General features: G+C 37.6%; 3 protein-coding genes across 5 annotated transcripts; 2 read left to right on the top strand and 1 right to left on the bottom strand.

The window, feature by feature from the left end:
- Positions 1–704: 704 nt before the first annotated feature.
- LOC131006104 (putative late blight resistance protein homolog R1C-3) lies at positions 705–4,500 on the bottom strand. 3 transcript variants are annotated; one of them, XM_057933253.1, is made up of 3 exons: positions 1,487–4,447; positions 1,159–1,261; positions 705–1,088 (listed from the first exon to the last, which is right to left on the bottom strand). In XM_057933253.1, the coding sequence occupies exons 1-2, from the start codon at positions 4,258–4,260 to the stop codon at positions 1,207–1,209; spliced, it is 2,829 nt and encodes a 942-aa protein (XP_057789236.1). In that variant the 5' UTR covers positions 4,261–4,447; the 3' UTR covers positions 705–1,088; positions 1,159–1,206. The 3 variants fall into 3 exon arrangements, with proteins under 3 accessions (XP_057789236.1, XP_057789237.1, XP_057789235.1); XM_057933254.1 differs by having other exon boundaries at positions 707–1,088; positions 1,212–1,261; XM_057933252.1 differs by lacking the exon at positions 705–1,088 and having other exon boundaries at positions 1,137–1,261; positions 1,487–4,305; positions 4,380–4,500.
- Positions 4,501–9,879: 5,379 nt separating this feature from the next.
- LOC131006103 (F-box protein CPR1-like) lies at positions 9,880–11,370 on the top strand. Its single transcript, XM_057933251.1, has 2 exons — positions 9,880–10,091; positions 10,212–11,370. Exon 2 carries the CDS (start codon positions 10,225–10,227, stop codon positions 11,203–11,205), a length of 981 nt encoding a protein of 326 aa, XP_057789234.1. The 5' UTR covers positions 9,880–10,091; positions 10,212–10,224; the 3' UTR covers positions 11,206–11,370.
- A 266-nt stretch (positions 11,371–11,636) lies between these two features.
- Positions 11,637–13,806, top strand: LOC131006102 (uncharacterized). Its single transcript, XM_057933250.1, has 2 exons — positions 11,637–12,593; positions 13,133–13,806. The coding sequence occupies exons 1-2, from the start codon at positions 11,828–11,830 to the stop codon at positions 13,168–13,170; spliced, it is 804 nt and encodes a 267-aa protein (XP_057789233.1). The 5' UTR covers positions 11,637–11,827; the 3' UTR covers positions 13,171–13,806.
- The last annotated feature ends 7,012 nt before the right edge of the window (positions 13,807–20,818 follow it).

Here is a 20,818-nt window from a genome sequence, read left to right as displayed (position 1 = left end):
AAAATCTAATTTGGTTTATTAATTGCTTGAGTTTATTTATCTACAGTATAAGATTGGTTGATATTTTAACAAATTTGAAATATAAAACTTTAACCTCCACCTGGACCCCATGGGATTTTTCAAAATTTCTAGGGGTATTTTTGTCATTTCACATATATGAATTAAAAATAGAAAAATATAGTTTCTATTCTAATTTTTAACATTAAATAATATAACACTCAATCCCTAGTCTCTAAAAAATTTCTCATTCTTGTTTCTTCCCTCTCTTAATTGTATGGTGGTGTTAATCCGCCTATTGTCAGTTCTTGTCCAATACTCGTTTCCTCTAGATCGTAAGCTCTACAATGCCTATTCGTGTAATCACTTCATGGCTAATATTCAATTTCACAATACATGTACACACAATGAACATAAATTTAAACACAACTTGAAATGAAATAACTTTCTTGACTTTATCCCACCTTGACTTCTCAATAAATAGAGAATTGGATAACACAAATAACACTGGGATGAAAATTCTAGTTGCGCCGCACCTAATCAAATTATCACTTCAAAAGGCTTAAGTTACGCTTTTCACTAAAACTTTTATAAAATTTAGAAATTATAAGTCTGATCAAGACACATTTTCGAATTCCTATAATCCCCCAACATACAAATATCGAAAATTTTAAAACTGGCAAAAGAATTTCTCCACTGTTAAAAATAAAATTCAACATTTATAAACTTATAAAATGTGGGATGTTGCAAAAAATACAAATATTTCATATGCCACATAGATAACTCAAATTGTTTCAAAGGATAATCAAGCAGCCATCTTGTGTTAGTGTGTCGAAGTTGAAGGTACCAATCCACAATGAATCTACACACACCCACACACATTAGAGAAACACCCACCAACTTATTTAAATTACTTGTGAAATTCTCATATGCAGAAAAACAAATGTAGCAACGTAAAGCCTACTATGAGGGTAATTAGAATTCACAAATTCACAAAGTTTTGAAATATTGAACATAATTGTTTTTTACCAGAACTAGACTTAGCAGTTCCTAAACACCACATCTCCATCACCCCTCTTCCTGCTCCTAGCCTGAAATCGTATAAAATAAAACAGAGTGAATATTCAAAATATACTCAGTGAGGGGGTTTCATGACATAACCTTTACGTTGTCCAAATGTGCAACATAGCATATGATAATATAAGAATATTAACTTTCCGTCTTTACGTCTCCATCTTTCTGTCTCCATTTTTCAAACCCATGCCTGAAAATTAAGAGGTAAATATATAGGGTGTGAGGATACAAAAATATTAAGAGGATAATCATGTATTTGTGTCAAAGTTGTAGCAACCCACAATGAATGATATTTTATAGCATCAACATTTAAATGAAGTCTATTATGAGCGTAATTAGAATTTGAAATCTCTTAGCTAGCTTAAAGTATATATTAAGACTATGACATGAATTGATCAGCAGTTGCAAGACTAACCTTTGAAACTTGATAGTAGTGGGTTTCTCGTCAAACGAAGAAGTGGCAGTAACATCAAGTAAACAATATGGAGTCGGTTGGAATTGCTTGGCCCAAGTTAAAGCTACAGGATTGCAGTTCTCTAATTCAATAGTTCCGAACCAGTGGATCTCTTGTAGTTTGTAGCAATGTTTCATGCTTAGGTGACTAAGCTCAGGGAAGCTTCTAGATCTTGGTTTCCATTGCACCAAATCACTGTCTTCAATTAGAAGAAACCTAAGTTTCAAAAAACTTTCCTCTTGCGCTTCCCACTTTGGACCCCGAAAGGCGTAGGCTCGCAATTTGAGCACTCGAAGAAATGGCAAAGAGCCAATTACATCCATGTATTCCCAAGAAAAACCCATGCCACTCAAGTGTAACTTTTTCAATCCTCTTGGAAACATTAATGAACCAGGAAACACATAATCGTACATAACCACAGGATTTGTGATACTACATTTCAACATCTCCAAACTTTCAAGTGTTGAAATACAACCAAAACAACTCAAAAGATCATTATGGTCATCATAAGGAGTAAGCTCGATACGAACTCCTAATTTCCTTATACAAGGAACTTTTGGGAAGTGTTCCGAGATAGTACAAATGCTGGCATTCACACCTGCAAGTGTTGAGAGTTTTTCTAAAGAAGCTGAATGGGATGGAGCTACAAGGCTCTTCCCCAATATCTCAATATGCTCCAACTCTTGCATTTCCCATATTTCTATTGGTACATATGATGGAGTTCCACAAATTCTAATGTCGTTATGCGGATGTATAATCAAGACTCGAAGATTGAAAAGTTTGGATATGGTTGCAGGGAGTTCTCCATTGCAAGTTAGAGCAAGGTACTTTAGTAAGAGTAGTGTCAGAATTTCTGTCGGGAAAGTGTACAAACGTAGATTAAGAGCATCTAGTTTCACAAGCAACTTGAAATCATCACCTACAGGGATTGGATATTGGTGATATGGACCAAAAAAAAGGAGAGAACGTGTAGAGGATGCACAGTTCATTCTCACGGAGTTGCGGAATTCTTTGATGCTAAATAAAAGGTTATTTTCAAGACACAAGCAACGCTGACCTTTTACACCATCTTTTAAGCCTTCAACTAGCTTTTTCAAGATATGATAAAACTTGTTCTTCTGAGCCTCTCCTCTACACACATACCGCCACGAAGAATGAAGCCGACAAGTTTTAAATTCAAGGAACGCCAACCTACGGATTTTCCTTTCGTTGAATAAAACAAGATTCTTGTCCGTACAAAGCTGCTCCAAACATTCATTGACAGAATTCTTCAGGGATTGTTTTTTGTTTGTGTTATGAAACCAGCCCTCAATAGCCAATGTATTCATGATCTTGTCAGACATGGGGATGTCATAATCTGAAGGATAGACTCCCATATACAGAAAAAGCATTTTAAGATATTGAGATAAATAGTCGTAACTTGGGAAAAGTACCTTTGATATCTCATTAAATGCTTCTGTGAAGACTGAATTTCGCATTTCTGCTACATCGTTCCAGTATTTGGGATCTGTATTATGCGCTTTTGATAGAATGTCAGCCACTGTGACTATCATGAGAGGAAGACCTTCGCAAATCTTGGAAATTTTGGTAGCGGCTTTGTCAAGTTGTAAAGGGCAACCCTCTTCACCAAACACCTTCTGGCATAATAGCTCCTTACTTTCTTCTTCCTTCAAAAACCGCACCAATATTGGGAAACCTATGATTCGGTCTCGAGCAGTAACCAAGATATAAACTGATCCACTAGAATTGTTCCTTAAGGAACTTGACAAGGAATCCAATATCTGTGTCTCCCACACATCATCGAGCACAATGAGGCATTTCTTGCCCTTTAAGTAGGCACCTAATTCGTGATCTCCTTGTGTAATTCCAAACATTTGAGCTAGAATGGCTCGTGAAACATCATTGGATTGAAATTTCCTGCCTACCGTGACCCACACACTATGCTCAAAAAGGCTTAAGATTTCAGAATCTTCAAAAACTGCCTCAGCAAGAGCAGTCTTCCCAATGCCTGCAGTTCCAGTTAGTACGATGTAATTGTAACCCCAATCACATTCCATAAGTTCCCTTTTGAGTTGTTGGAACTGATCCGATAATCCAATCAACTTCGACTTGGTCCCACTTCTTGAGGAAACAATAGATTGTTCGCCGTCATCTTCAGGCATATTGTATACTTCATAAGTGTATTCCTCCTCCAAATCCTTGAGCCTCTGGATAAAGGAATGAACATGTTGTTGTAGTAATTGCAAATCAATGGAGAATCTCTTACCCCCAACACGGCTTCTGGATTGTGAAGCCTCAGATTGATTCATGATCGTTGGCGCCTTGAATTTTCTTCCTTTGGGTTTGAAACATTGAAGTAGTCTTCTTCTTATTGATGTTGTGGTTGTGTGGTGTGGAGGAGGGCTTTGAAATATAATCTGTGGCTGTGGCTGTACTCTCTCTCTCATTTCTTCATCTTTTACTTGTGAAAGAATCTGTTGGTAGAGAAGGGATTCCAATAAGTCTTGGAATTCCCAAATCAACTCTTTGATTCTTCCATCCAAACCATTCACCTTCTTCCTGCTCTTGCTTGTTATTGTCCTGTCCAATATTTCCAGAATTTCTTGCAATGGATCCAACTCCTGGTAAGCGAGTTGTATGATATGTGGAGAGGGCTGAACAAGGCTATAATGAGAAGAATTGAGAATATAATCAATTGTATTCCTCAGAGAATTCACTGCACCGTATGCCGTCATTCCTCTCTGGTTGTGGCGGCGGCGGGAGGAATGAATTTCGGTTGCCTGTAAAAATTAGAATAAATTAAATCATAGCTGCTGAGTTATAAAATTCTTGAAAATAATGAAAATGGACATACTATGAAGAATTAAGGTCGGTTTTGGATCGAGTGAGTAACAAGAAAGAGTAAATCAAAGCAGATTATTATTATTATTACACATCATAATAAATAAATTTTTATTTTCATACACAAATATAAATAATAATCCACGGATCCTCTTTTTTTTATGATTTAGATCTAAGGATAAAAAATTGGATTTGAATCTGTATCCCTGATTGGTTGTTGACGAGTTTCGATTGGCTGAAGAGATTAGAATAAAACCATACCTGCTCAATTTTTTTAAGCTAACGATTAGCACTGCCATTGAAAGTCAAATTATGGCAGCTGCGGAAACAATATTTATTTATTCAAGAGAAGGAAAATTTCACTGGCAAATGCTTGTTTATACTTATTTGGCTCATATAAGAAATTTATATAATTGGTTGTTGTCATTGTTGACGAGTTTCGATTGGCTGAAAAGATTAGAATAAAGATTAGAATAAAACCATACCTGCTCAATTATTTAAGCTAACGATTAGCACTGCCATCGAAAGTCAAATTATGGCAGTTGGGGAAACAATTTTTTTAATGGTGGTAATAACAGTAAAATACACAAGTTTTTTCAATTTTCTAATTTATATTATCACCTTTTAATTTGATCACCAATTTTCCCATGGCAAGAGCCTCCAGCGAAATTAAAATTGATGTGTCACTTACGTGACAAAATCAAAAGTGATGTGTCAATTTTAATTATAAAACGACATCGTTTCACTAAGAATTAAAACAAACTAGTAAGTGACCCGTCGAAATTTCGACGGGATCTATTAAAACATAAATTTAAGAAATTATTAATGCATTTTTTTGGTTCATGAATTTTTTCACTAAAATAAATAATTTAATGAAATTGTTTAAAAGTAGAAAAATATAATATTTATTTGAAATTGACCGACCTAATTTAAATATCTTATGAAATTTATTCCTAATATATAGTAGGTATTAGAGGCAAATTAAGATATAATAAATTTTAAATCGTGTTCATTAAAGTATTATTGATTAAGGTTATAGATTAGTTCTACATTCGTATCTTAAGAGTGGTTTCTATGTTAACCCAATTAAAATATTATATACGTTGGAACCTGAATTGGTCTGCCCATGAGGTCGAAAATAATTTTTAGGGAATATAAATAGAATTAATAACATCAAAGTCATATATATTAAAATAAATCAAGTACGTTTGTAAATTGAAATTGGAGAGTTGGATATTATGAAGTATAATATTACAATAATCATTACAACCTCAAAATTACAAATATATGTATTTTCTATATTTTGTGTATGGATATAAATAAAATTTTATTGATCAATGGAATACTAATATAAAGATTTTTAGATATTTAATAGCTTTTGGATATATAATGATTTTTAGATATTTAATAGCTTTTTAATATGGAAATTGATTAAAAAATAAAAAATAAAAATGAATGAGAATTGAGGAATATTAAAAAAAAGATATAAAAATTACCTTAAAATACTATCTTGTCTTTAATCGGCAAATTCAAGATTAAATTCACGACGAAATCTATTATTAGAATTGCCTCTTAAATAGGGCAATTCAGGACCAGGAATAAGTTTGATTGTCGATTAATTGCCTTGTTTAAAGAGCAATTAACAATTTAAGAGCATCCGCATTGGTGTTACATGATAGTTTACATGATAGCTTACTTTATGAGGGGGGGACCACATGATGTTAAGAGGCTGCATTGGGGTTACATGATAGCCTACATGATTTTTTTTATTTTTGATTTTTCCATTTTTCATTTAAGTTTAATTGCACAAATTTAAATCACACAATTTACTTCAAATTTAAATTGCATTAATTTTGAAATCCTAAAAATTACATAAAACTTAATAAAATAAAATTAAATCCTATAAATAAGTATTCCGGCCCTAGAGGTCCGAAACGTGCCCAAACATGCTCCATCAAATCATATTGGAGCGCGGCGTGCAACTGCCTATGTCGGAGAAGGGTATCTCTTTGCACATATTCCTCGAATTAAGGAAACTGGGGTTGCTCGACCACTCTCCGTCGAGTCACTGCTAGACGCCCCATGTCCCGCGTCGTCATCTCTCCTAGGGGTGGGAATTTCGGGATCGGGTAATCGGGTACCCGATACCCGACCCGAAAAAATCGGGTATCGGGTACCCTATACCCGAAAAATTCGGGATCGGGGTCGGGGTCGGGTATTTAGGGTGTGAAAAAATCGGGTATCGGGTATACCCGATCGGGTATCGGGTATACCCGAATTACCCGATTTTTTAATTAATAAATTTTAAATTATATAATTAAAGTTTAAGTCCCAATCTGGCAGATTCCGTCCCCATTTGAAATCCAGCCCTAACCCCTAAGTAATCCCTCCCCCCCCCCTCCCTGCAGCCGCCGCCCCAACTCCCAGTCCCCCCACGCGGCGCTGTCCCGGCGGCAGGGGCTGGACGCCGCCTCCATCAGCAGCATCCCCATCGTGCTGCACCGGGAGTCCATGTCCGACGGCGAGTGCTGCATATGCCTTGGGATATTCTGCCGCCATTGGGATCTGCGCCGGATCTGCGCTCCCAGTCCCCCCCACACGGATCTGCGCCGGATCTGCGCTCCCAGTCCCCCCCACACGGATCTGCCCCCAGCTGCATATGACAAGGTCAAAGTGCTGCCGCGCTGCCGCCATTGCTTCCACTCCGAGTGCGTCGATAGGTGGCTCACAACTCAGTCGAGTTGCCCGCTTTGCCAGTGGAGCTCCGACAACGCCTACACCTTCTCTTCTTCTTCTTCTTCTTCTTTTTTTTTTTTTTTTTTTTAAATACAGATTTTCTATTATTTGTATGAATTTCTTGATTTGTATGAATTTCGGCTGAATTTGCTGCTTAGCTTCATTAGAATTTGCTGCTGCTTTGAATTGGGGAAATGGCTTGGTTTTCTGCTGTATTTCCTCATTTCGATTTTTTTTTAAAATCGGGTATTAGGGTACCCGAATACCCGACTCGGGTACCCGAGTCGGGTATTAGGGTACCCGATTTCAAATTCGGGGTCGGGGTCGGGTAGTAGATTTAGGGTATTTTCGGGTTCGGGTACCCGATTTTTTCGGGTAGGGTACCCGAACCCGACCCGATTCCCAGCCCTAATCTCTCCAATTGGTTGTTCATTCACCTTCGTGCTCCACAATCATGTTGTGGAGAATGATGCAACATAGCATGATGTCCCGGAGGTGCTCCAAGTACCAATTCCGCGCGGGACTGCGAATGATTCCCCACCGAGCTTGAAGGACTCCAAAGGCACGTTCGACTTCCTTTCGTGCTGATTCTTGCATCGCCTTGAACCTCGCCTCCCTCTTATTTATCGCCATCGGTGGACTCTTGACGAAGCAACGCCACTCCGGATATATGCCGTCGCACAAATAGTAGTCCATCTGGTAGTAGCGATGGTTCGCCTGAAAGAGCACAGGCGGGGCCGTTCCATCCAACACGTCGGCGAAGAGAGGCGACTGGTTGAGAACGTTGATGTCGTTGTTCGAACCAGCGACACCGAAGAAGGCATGCCAAATCCACAGATCGTGGGATGCAACGGCCTCCAAGATCAAGGTTGGCTCCCCTTGATCACCGCGTGTATATGCGCCGTGCCACGCCTTAGGGAAATTCTTCCACCCCCAATGCATACAATCAAGACTCCTGAGCATCCCGGGAAATCCGTGTTGCGCCTCGTGCATCTGGGTAAGGCCCGGTGGAGTCGGCGACTTTGAGATACTCGTCAAAAGTATCCGCATTGACGCCGGTGGCTAACTGGCGGATAGCCGACGTGCATTTCTGTAATGGGGAGAGAGAGTCCCGACCTATTGCATCAGTGATCATCTAGAAGTAAGTATCTTCACCTTGAACAGCCTCGACGATGCGCAAGAACAGCTCATTTTGCATTCGAAAACGCCGTCAGAAAAATGTAGGTCTATACGTCGGATTGTTGTTGAAGTAGTCTTGCATAAGACTGCATAAGACGTAGATGGGCTTCCTCTCGATCACGGTGGACGTAAGACCGGGGACGTTTAACACGTCACGGCTCCGACGCCGGTTGGGTGTAGATTTGAGCAAGCAATTGTTTCTGCAACTCTATCTCCTCCATGATCGCGTGAGCTACACCGTCGGATGAATCAGACGAAGAACCGTGGTTGGATTCCGCCATTGTCGGAAGAAAAAAGAAGAAAATGCTTGAAAGGTGTAGATTGAAAGAGGAGAATTGTGGAGTGAAAGTGAGGAAGAAGAAGGACGAAGAGAGAATATAAAGAGAATAAAAAATATAAAAAAATAAATAAATTCAAACGGTCAAATTTGGCACGGAAACCGAGGTAATCAAAGCTGCCTTGAAATTCAAAATTCAAATATTCAATTTTTTTTAAAGGCGCGTGTAAAACACGCGCCTATTTTCAACGGCCGATCGGGCTACACGATAGAACGTGTAGCCCTCGAGCTGCATCGACTTATACAATAGCAACCTTACACGAGTAGGCCGCTATCGTGTAAGCGATGCGGATGCTCTAACATATTCTTAGTTGTGAATCTAAGCAAATAACATCATTGATTGGGTATAAAATTGCAAATAATCCAATTTCATTAATAGCTTACTTTGAATATAAGTAAATATAATAGGCGTAAATATATTTTTGAAATTTAATTGACTTTATTTTATTAGGAGTTGATTTCGTTTAACTTTTATTCATGGACCAAGCAAAACCATATCTTTTGCAGGCATTTCAAGTTTTCAACAAACACTTTTCAGGCCTTAGTATCCATGCCCAAACTTGAATAGATATAATGGGCTGGGTCAGATTTTTTAAATTATTTAGGCCCAGCACGGCTCAAGATAACCTTTAGTGAGCCTTGATTGGGCCGATGCAAGTCGATCGAAATGGGCATGTCCGTGGGTCCAACCAGGCTGAGTTTGGTGGCCTTCAAGTTCGTTAAGATTCTTTTTCACAAAAGAAATCATTGTAATGAAATATAATGTACGATAATGAGTAAAATAATTGAAAATTGTCTGTGTGCAGAAACACGTCGGATTGAGATTATGTAGGATTTCACCTCATATTATTTAGGGGTGCATTGGATTGAGATTCTGTAGGATTTTAAAGGATTTCGAAAGTTTGGGTGTATTCAATCCAGACTTTTAAAAGTCCTTTAAAATCCAGAGGTATTCAAACCAAACTTTTGAAACAAGCAATGAAAGATTGTCATAGTGGGAAATTCCAAAAAAAAATGATTTATTATGTATATTGAAATAAGAATGAAAGATTGTGGGAAAAACCAAAAATTGGAAATTTATTATGGTTTTAGACCAAATTTACCCAAATCTTAATTATGGTATAAATTTTTCCTTATTTAAATCCAATAATTCTTAATTTATTTCCTAATCTCTCATAATTTTATATGCTTGATCCACAAGTTTCACATTTTAGAATCATTATATATATTAATGAAGTTTTGCACTATATTAACACTCGCTCTCTCTAGATCATCGCATACTCTTTTTCCTCCACCGCCTGAAACCCTAGGCTCAGCCTCCCTCTCCGCGAACTCCGGCGAAGTCGCAGCTATCAGCCCAGCCGTGTCTCCTCCCCTCTTTTGCTCTGATTCTGATCGGCCGCCGTAACTCCTCTCTTCTTATACAACTCCAACCTTCAATACATCTTTACCAATCAAATTCTTCTCTCTCACGTAAGTTTCTCATCTCTTCTTTTGAAAACATGAAAGAACGAACATTGATTTTATTGTTTTTTATGAACCTAATCTTCTACCATTTTAATATTCTGATCATATATATTTGTGCTATTGAAGGCTATAAAAAAAAATGGACGACGTCGTTTTTGCGACGCGATTGAATGGCAGTGCGAATGGCTGTCAATATTTAAAGGCTATTTGCCCAGATGGTGATGATGACCACTGGGATGGTTTCTTTCTTGACCTTTCATTTATGGGCGAATTTGACCATGAATGTTACATTGAGGCTAGTTATTGTGGTGGGATTTTCTGTTTCAATGCTTTTAATGGTCGGATTGCTCTTTGCAACCCGTTTGCTAACACCGTGAAATTCCTTCCCCCGCCCCTCCTCGCTCCCCCTTCGTCTTATATCAGTTTTTATAATTGTGGTTTTGGCTATGATTTTACATCTGACGACTACAAGGTCATTAGAATCTTTGATGTTGTTAAGTACAACATGGAAGATCATTATAGTTTTTCTGGTGCCACTAGAAAATGTGAGTTGTTTTCGTTCAAACGTAATTCTTGGAAAGAGATTGAGTCCGAAGGAAGTTCGTTTCTTTGCGCCGATGGCGGTTATGCCCTTGTGGATTGTAGTTATCATTGGTTAGCTGTGAATTCCATTCTAGCATTTAATTTCAGTGAAGAAATTTTTTCTTACATCTCCTTACCACCATCTTTTAATGTAAGATCTTTTAATGGAGATACTCCAGTTTGTCACGTTGTCGTAACTCCAAACTATCGTTTAGGTGTCATTTTCTATAGCAGAGTTGGAGAGTCCAAGACTTTTCAGGTTTGGGAATATGGAATAGATGAAGTATGGTCTAAATTGTACAATGATGATGCCATTATCAGTAATGTTGACAAACCATTGAACTTGAATGGTTCATTGATGTATGTTTCACGAGAAACTTCTCCGGGCTACCGTCAACTACTAGTCTATGACTGGGTTGGGCGAACATTGAAAGAACTCGATATTCATGATTGTGAAGAAGTGTTGGGGATTTCTACTATTACTACTTCATTCCCAACTCCCAACTTGCTGGAAACGATGCCAATTAAGTATGTATGAATTAATCCTCTAGTCTTTTGCTTATATTATCAACATTGTATAATGACCAAGTTTTAAATTTGTTCATGCAGTGGCTTTGAAAGTGCAGAAGAATGGAATGCGTGTTGGGATAGACTTCTGAAGAAAGTTGTGAAGAAAGGTTGATAATATCAACAAAAACTTTGCTACATGTGGCATTTTATTATGTAATCTCTTCGCTATACTTGTTGAGAATAAAAAGTCAGCAGACAAATAAAGTTAGTCAAAAGATAAAGTTAGTCAAAAGATAATCAAGGATCCCTTAATTATAGGGATCCTCATGATGTTGTAGGAATCCTCATGATGTTGTAGGAATCCTCATGATGTTGTAGAAGCAAATATTAAATATGATCTCCCTTCCAACACTATAAATGGGGGAAGTGTATCAGCAGAAGAAATAAGAAATACAATTACAATCTTTAGCTTCTCTTTCTCTATGCATTATGATGATACAATGTTTCAACATGGTATCAGAGCAGGTTTAACCATAGGAACTCAGAAACGAATCATCATCGTTCATAATCCAAAACCAAAACATTCCTAGCCAATTCAAATCAGTTTGTGGAGTAACTCACCGGCGACAGTTTCGATCGCCATTCCAAAAATGAAGAAAGCTTCCAAAACCAGCGGCAGCGGCAAGCCCAATGCCCCTCACAAAGACCTCCCCAACCTCGCCGCCAAGCCTAAGAAGAAGAAGTCCAAGCAGAAGCCCACCCCTCCCTCGCCGTTAAAGGACGAGAGCGCCGCCGACGAGCCTACCCCGCCGCCTAAGATCAAGGTCTACCTGCCCAAGCCAATCAGGGTGTCGTCGGCCTTCTCCCGCAGTAACAGCTACGACAGCTTGGCCTCCAACAGCGACGGCGAGAAGCCCGCCGAGGAGCTCTCCTACATGCCGCTGCAGTGGCCGCCGATATTCGAGCTGGAGGAGGGTGACTACGGGGTGTGCGCTGCCGTGGGAGGCGGCTCCGACGATTTCCTCGACGGTGGATTTATCTTACCGATTGATGTCCGAGGAAGATCCGAGAGAGGAAGAGGAGAAAACTCAACCGGCTACCCGACTACCGGCTCGGCAACTGACGTTGACGGCCGGAAAAACGACAGAACGGAGGCGAGAAGCGCGGCTGCCGGCGTAGACGGCCGAGATGGCCGAGGACACAACAGCTCGGCGTCAGCCGGCGCCTCTGTCGGTGTAGATGGCCGAGGACGCAATAGTTCGACCGCTGCCGGCTTTTCCGCCGGCGTTAATGGCCGAACAACCGAGAAAAATGGTGAAGGTGGAACCAAGGGAGAGAAAGAGGTGGAGAGAATCGGTCAAAGGGAGAAAGAGGCGTGTGGAATTGGTCAAAAGGAAAAAGAGGCGCATGATTTAGGTATAGGGTTTGATGATTATTCATCAAACCCTCCCACTTTTCCATTATCTCAAATTCAGTCCCCTATTTTCAGTAAATTACAAAAGAAACCCCATTCTTTTGAGTCTAGTCCCTCAAGTTTATGGAAATCCCAAAATGAACCCCATGTTATTCAAAACAGCCCAATAGTTATGCCCAACTCAAATTTTGACCCAAAACTATCTGAAAATTCGAAAATAATCCCCACTGCATGTCAAGTGTCAAATAAACAAGTCAGTAGAAAAACAAATTGGATTTTTGATTGTGGGGCTACAGACACTATGACTTTTGACAAATCAGATATACTTGAGTCATCAAAATCCTTTAGAACTCATGTACAAACTGCTAATGGTGACTTAACTCAAGTAGAAGGGGCCGGAACTATAGAAATCTCCCCAACCTTGCGATTATCCAATTGTCTATATGTTCCGTCCCTATCTCATAAGTTGTTGTCAATTAGTCATGTTACTAAAGAACTCAATTGTACCATAATAATGCATCCTCACTTCTGTTTACTTCAGGATATCAGGACGGGGGAGATTATTGGGCGTGGCACTGAGCGGGATGGATTGTACTATGTGGATGAGATAGCTCAACAAGGCAAGGTGATGCTGGCTCACGGAATTGCTGACCGGGAAGCCTGGCTTTGGCACCGTCGGTTAGGGCATCCATCCATGGGGTATCTTAAGCTTTTATTTCCTAAATTAATAAAAAATGGTGAGAATTTATCTTGTGAAACTTGTGTTTTAGCTAAAAGCCACCGAAAATCTTTTAAGCCTAATGACACACAAGTAAACTCCATATTTTCTCTTGTTCATTCTGATGTTTGGGGTCCTTCACCCGTGGTAGGGGGACAAGGTTTTAAATATTTTCTGTTATTTATTGATGATTGCACTAGGATGACATGGGTATATTTTTTAAAACACAAATCTGAAGTTTTTGAAAAATTTACTCATTTCCATACTATGGTTCAAACTCAGTTTCAGAAAAACATCCAAACCCTTAGAACTGATAATGGAGGGGAATTTGTTAATAATTCCATGAAAATATTTTGTCAAACAAAAGGGATTATTCATCAAACTACTTGCCCCCACACTCCTGAACAAAACGGAGTTGCCGAAAGAAAAAACCGAATTTTACTTGAAATGACTCGTTCTATGATGATTGAGTCTCATGTTCCCTCCTCATTTTGGCCCGAGGCCGTAGCAACCTCGACTTACCTTATTAACCGTCTCCCTACTAGGACTCTTAAACTTCAAACACCATTACAGAAATTGTCTACTCTGGCCTCCATACCTCTTGCCCTTACACTTCAACCACGGGTCTTTGGGTGCTCTGTTTTCGTTCACATTCCTAAACATGAACGCACCAAATTCTCTCCTTGTGCAGTCAAGTGTGTGTTTGTAGGATATGGAGTTAATCAAAAAGGATATAGGTGTTACAATTCAAAAACCCGTCAAATCATCACCACCATGAACTGTGATTTCCTTGAAACTGAGTATTTTTACGATAACCACCTTACCAGTCAGGGGGAGAGTGAGAGTGAGATCGACTTGTTAAGTTGGTTACCAATGCCAGTCCCGGAAGCAGATCCAACAGAAAAGGTTAACCTAGCCACCGAGCTTACTTCATCCATATCTGAGCAATCCAATCCACCGCCGCCCCAAATATCTTCTTCACCACTGATATCTGAGGTAAGAGATTCTGAACCTATTACTATGATTTCGGGTTCTACTGATCCTGTTTCTCAAGTGGTTGAAGAAGAAGAACAGGAAGTACATGAGGAGCATACAATGGGTGCAGACAAGGGGAGATATGTGTTACCCCCTAGAAGTACTCGAGGAATTCCTCCTAAACGTTATTCACCAGAAAAGTTTGGGAAGAACTCTCGGTATTCTATTGGGGGTATCGCCAAAGGGAACCTATCCAAAACTGCAGCTGCCTATGAAGTAGCTTTGTATGACGAAGAGATCCCAAAGAATGCAGAACAGGCCTTAAAGATTCCACATTGGAGAGATGCCATGAAGAAAGAAATAAGTGCACTGAATCGAAACCATACATGGGAGAAGTGTAGACTACCAAAGGGGAAGAAAACGGTAGGATGCAAATGGGTCTTCACAATCAAAAGGAAACCGGATGGATCTATTGAGCGTTACAAGGCTCGATTGGTCGCAAAAGGATACACACAGATGTATGGGATCGACTATGAGGAGACCTTCTCACCTGTTGCAAAGATGAACACTGTCAGAGTGCTCCTCTCAATTGCTGCTAATAAGGACTGGGATCTTCATCAGTTCGATGTTACAAATGCTTTCCTTCATGGAGAGCTTGAAGAAGAGAGAGAAGTTTACATGGAGGTGCCTCAAGGTTTTTCAGGAGATTTTGGAGAGGGTGAAGTCTGCAAGTTGAAGAAAACCTTATATGGGCTCAAGCAGTCTCCCAGAGCTTGGTTTGGAAGATTCACCGCAGCCATGAAGAAGTTTGGGTACCAGCAAAGCAACTCAGATCACACCTTATTCTTAAAGAAACGAGGTGATCTAATCTCTTGTTTGGTTATTTATGTTGATGACATGATTATAACAGGGGATGACACAGAGGAGATTCAAAAGTTGAAAGAAAGCTTGTTCAAAGAGTTCGAAATGAAGGACTTAGGAAAACTAAAATACTTCCTCGGAATTGAAGTTCTCAGATCAAAGAAGGGGATCTTCATCAACCAGAAGAAGTATACTCTAGATCTCCTAGCTGAAACTGGGATGCTAGATTGCAAGCCAGCAGAAACTCCTATGATCGTAAATCATGGGCTACAAATTGTGGAAGGAGCTCAGTTAGCCGATCGAGGACAATATCAGCGTCTGGTAGGGAAACTTATCTATCTTTCCCATACTCGACCTGACATTGCTTATGCTGTTGGTGTTGTTAGCCAATTCATGCACCAACTACAGGCTGACCACATGGAAGCTGCGCTCAGAATTGTGAGATATTTGAAGAAGACTTTTGACTATGGAGTGCTGTTCAAAAGGGCTGGACACCTTGAGATACAAGCTTACACCGATGCTGACTGGGCAGGAAACCCGAATGACAGAAAGTCAACAGCTGGATACTTTGCATCTGTGGGAGGAAATCTTGTCTCATGGAGAAGCAAGAAACAAAAGGTAGTTGCTCTCTCAAGTGCAGAATCAGAATTCAGAGGGATCAAGAGTGGGTTAACTGAAGTCCTTTGGCTAAGAAGATTGTTGATGGAATTAGGCCTTCACCCAACGAAGACGTGCAAATTGTACTGCGACAACAAGGCTGCCATCAGCATATCAGAAAATCCTGTTCAACACGACAGAACAAAACATGTCGAAGTGGATAGGCACTTCATCAAGGAAAAGATTGAGGAAAAGATTGTGGAGCTCCCGTTTGTGAGGTCCGAAGATCAGCTCGCTGATATCCTAACCAAAGCTGTAGACTTCAAAAGTTTTTCAGAAGTTCTTTTCAAGTTGAGTATCGGAAATCCCGTCACTCAACTTGAGGGGGAGTGTTGAGAATAAAAAGTCAGCAGACAAATAAAGTTAGTCAAAAGATAAAGTTAGTCAAAAGATAATCAAGGATCCCTTAATTATATGGATCCTCATGATGTTGTAGGAATCCTCATGATGTTGTAGAAGCAAATATTAAATATGATCTCCCTTCCAACACTATAAATGGGGGAAGTGTATCAGCAGAAGAAATAAGAAATACAATTACAATCTTTAGCTTCTCTTTCTCTATGCATTATGATGATACAATGTTTCAACAATACTGTTGTGTGCATTTGTTTTCTGTTTCTGGGATTATAACAGAAGGTGAACTCAATTGTAGGCATAGTCTGTCCCAAGCAATGGAGAGACTCTCATCCCTCTCAACAATCGTTATTCCTTTGAGTTTTCTTCCTTTGAGTTTCAAACAGTCCAATACAGTCTTTTAGGTTTGAAATAGCGCAACAGTCTTCTTCTTCTTCTTCTCGTTGTGGTTGTGTGCTGTGACGGAAGTGATTCCGTTATGCTTTGGGATTCCAACACTCTCTTGTCATTTCATCATCTACTTGGTCTGCACGAATTTGTTAAGCTTTGGGATTCCAACACTCTCTCTGTCATTTCATCATCTACTTGGTCTGCACGAATTTGTGAAAGAATTTGTTGGTAGAGAAGGGATTCCAATATGTTGCGGAAACAATATTTATTAATTCAAGAAAAGGAAAATTTCACTGACAAATGTTTGTTTATACTTATTTAGCTCATACAAGAAATTTATATAATTGACGAGTTTCGATTGGCTGAAAAGATTAGAATAAAGATTAGAATAAAACCATACCTGCTCAATTATTTAAGCTAACGATTAGCACTGCCATCGAAAGTCAAATTATGGCAGTTGGGGAAACAATTTTTTTTTAATGGGGTAATAGCAGTAAAATACAATGAGATCCGTCTTGCAAATTACACCAACATGCAAAGAGATTCAGCCGATGCAATCGTACGTATAAAAAAACAAATAAATTCAATATTTAAAAAAATAATTATAACATATCATTTAATATTATATAATAAATTCAATATTTAAAAAAATAATTATAACATATCATTTAATATTATATACAGGTGTTCTGATGTTGATATTGATGTTGATGATGATGCATTAGCAATTGCTAAATTAGCAATGGCACAAAAAATAAAACAAGCAAATGAAATCACTCTTAAAGATCTCATAAACAATCAATATTTATTATTAGAGGTACGATATCTAAATAAATTAATGATGCATTTCAAAAGTACATAATCGACTATTTCTATAATATTATATATTTTTTGTCATAGATTAGGGTGTTTCGTATTGCTTTATGGGAATTATTGACAAAGTTGAAAATAAAGCAACAATATGATTCTTGTAAAAATTGCAACACATCGTTCTCCAAAATTGATGAGAGTGCAATATGCAAAAAATGCAATGAAGAAGTTCTTGAGACGCCGCGTAGGTAATTATCAAATTTAAAACTACTACCAATTGAAAATTAGTTAATGACACAATAACAAAAATATAATAATTTTTTTTTATCATTTTAGATAATTCTAGATACAGAATCACAATAAATGTAGGATGCTCTGTGGATGAATATACAAGGCGATTGCAATGCACGTGTTACACTATTCGATCAAGCGGTAGAGGTATATGTAGGATGCTCTGTGGATGAATATCTTTCTTCAATCAAAGAGGTAAATTAAGATTTCTTACTTAAACACTTACTATAATTTAAATGTGGGAATTATCACATATAGCCATCTTTCATAAAAATATAAGTTTTATAGCCCTAGTTTATAATAGATAAGTTATATAGCCATTTTAGACTGAAAAGACTATAAAACCCTTTGACTTTTTTGTACTCGATGGTATACTCGATGGCACCATCGAGTATACCATCGAGTACTCGAAGTACTCGATGGTGCCATCGAGTACACCATCGAGTAATGAAAAAATTGAAAATTTTCTATAACACCATCGAGTAATCGAAGTACTCGATGGTGTACACGATGACACCACCGTGTACAACATCGAGTACTCGATGGTGTACACGGTGGTGCCATCGTGTACACCATCGAGTACAAAAAAGTCAAAGGGTGTTGTAGTCTTTTAAACTTAAAATGGTTATATAACTTATCTATTATAAACTAGGGCTATAAAACTTATGTTTTTATGAAAGATGGCTATAATAAGATTTCCCTCAATTTAAATTGTTAATATTACAAAATTCGATATTACGTTATTATAACAATTATATATTTTCACTAGGTAAAACAGACTCTACGTACTATAGAGGATTAAGCACACAAGCATACACAGAAATGCGGTTCATGACGATGCTCAAGTCTATAAAATTTGATCAACGAGGAAATCTCAATATCATAGCAAATGCAATCCAAAAAATCCAACCAATGGAAAGCATCGATGTTGGAGATATTGAAGAAGAGCCGACTCAAGTGGAAGAAAAGAAACATTCACCTGAGAAATCAAAAAATAAAATCCCGTCTAGAAAAAAAAAATCTACGATGAAGTTGCAGCCTACAGAATCGCAAAAGAAAAAAAGAAGGGTAACCAAGAAAAAGTTTGATGACTACATTGAGATTACAAGCGGTAGTTCGTCGTCACTTGTAATCTCAATGTAGTCATCAAACTTTTTCTTGGTTACCCTTCTTTTTTTCTTTTGCGATTATGTGGGTTGCAACTCCATCGTAGATTTTTTTTTTCTAGACGGAATTTTTTTTTTCTCGGGTGAATGTTTCTTTTCTTCCACTTGAGTCGACTTTTCTTCAGTATGTCCAACATCGATGCTTTCCATTGGTTGTGTCTTTTGGATTACATTTGCAACGATATTGAGATTTCCCTGTTGATCAAATTTTATAGACCTGAGCATAGTTATGAAGCGCGTATCTATGGACGCTTGTGTGCTTAATCCTCTATAGTATATGGTGTTTGTTTCACCCAGTGAAAATATATAATTGTTGTAATTACGTAATATCAAATTTTGTAATATGAATTATTTAAATTATAGTAAGTGTTTTGAGTAAGAAATCTTAATTTACCTCTTTGACTCAAGAAAGATATTCATCCACAGAGCATCCTACATATACATCTGCCGCTTGATCAAACAGTGTAACACGTGCATTGCATTAGTAATTAATTTTAAATTTGATAATTACCTTGGCGACGTCTCAATAACTTCTTCATTGCATTTTTTGCATATTGCACTCTCATCAATTTTGGAGAATGATGTGTTGCAATTTTTACAAGAATCATACCATATTTGTTGCTTTATTTTCAACTAAAATTTTGACTTACCTCATTGTCAACCATTATCAATTTCCAGATTTTTGTGCTTAAATTCATCCCACAATTTACTTCGTGTCCTATTCGCAAAGCCTTCAATGCAATTGTGAATGCTCTTTGATTTATTTGTAAAGTTTCGATTGTCGTCATTGTTGAATATTATATATCCTACAACAAAAATTTAAATTTATGTCAAATATTAAGTGCATTAACGATTTTTTAGTACATATTATAACACATAATCAACAAACAAAACCTTGTGGTAAGGAAATAGACTAAACATGGAATAGAAAACTATAGAAAAAATCCCAAAAATTTAATCCATCTATGTAAATAATCAATTACTAATTACTTACTATTTTCATCTGCCTATGTTTATTCTCAAAAGTAGAAGCCTCTAAAAATAAGTTTTTTTTTTGTTTTTTTTTTGTTTTTTTTACGTGAATCTTGTTTTAGCTTATCAACAGAATTAAGTAACTTACTTTTTTATTTTTATGCACAAAAGCAAAAAAATCTAGCTATATACATACATAGATGACGTACCACAACTTGTTGATATTAGTATTATATACATAGCATGACTATGAAATAATAAACACATATCAGAAAATAAAATAAAAGTATATATCATGATAATTAATCCGTGCAATTGCAGACCATAAGGAAAATAAATCTAACAATTTATGAAGTTTTTCATAAGTATGCTAATGGAAAAGGAATTATACCTTAAGAAATATGTCCACCAATACTTGGAAGCTATAACATTTAAACTTTGATCAAATTTGAAGCATGAAGAAACTGATAGAACTCTTAGAAAATTCGATCAAATATGAAGCATGAAGAAAATCAAAGAATTAGCTTGAAGATTGTAAAAAATTGTCTTTCAGGAAATTCGTCGAACATGTAAGGGGCAGAACGAAAAAACTACTTTTTTAGAACTATGAAGGATAGAACTTACCATGACCCTTTTATATAATGTGGATTCCTATTACAATTACAAGTTCGGTATTTGCTCGAAAATTTGAATCCTATTACAATTCTGATTCTAATATTATGGATTCCTATCACAAATTTTTTATTTTTAAAATTATTTTATTCTTATCCCGTATTTGGATTACTCCTAATCCGTGTATAAAACAATATATATATATAAAAATTATTTTATTCTTATCCCGTATTTGGATTACTCCTAATCCGTGTATAAAACAATATATATATATATATGTATGCGTGAGTTTTCTACTTGTATAGATGACTATGGGATCTTTTTTTTTGTTTTTTTATTTCTCTCAGTTACTAACCTCTAATCAAATTCTATAGAGACTTGAAAAGAGTTGGCTATAGAAAAGGAAGCACAAAGGTTCTCG

Source organism: Salvia miltiorrhiza, chromosome 1 (genome assembly GCF_028751815.1).
Source record: "Salvia miltiorrhiza cultivar Shanhuang (shh) chromosome 1, IMPLAD_Smil_shh, whole genome shotgun sequence".
Lineage (NCBI taxonomy): Eukaryota > Viridiplantae > Streptophyta > Magnoliopsida > Lamiales > Lamiaceae > Salvia > Salvia miltiorrhiza.
Note: the sequence above shows the minus strand (reverse complement) of the source record. Positions and strands in the feature narration are given on the sequence as shown.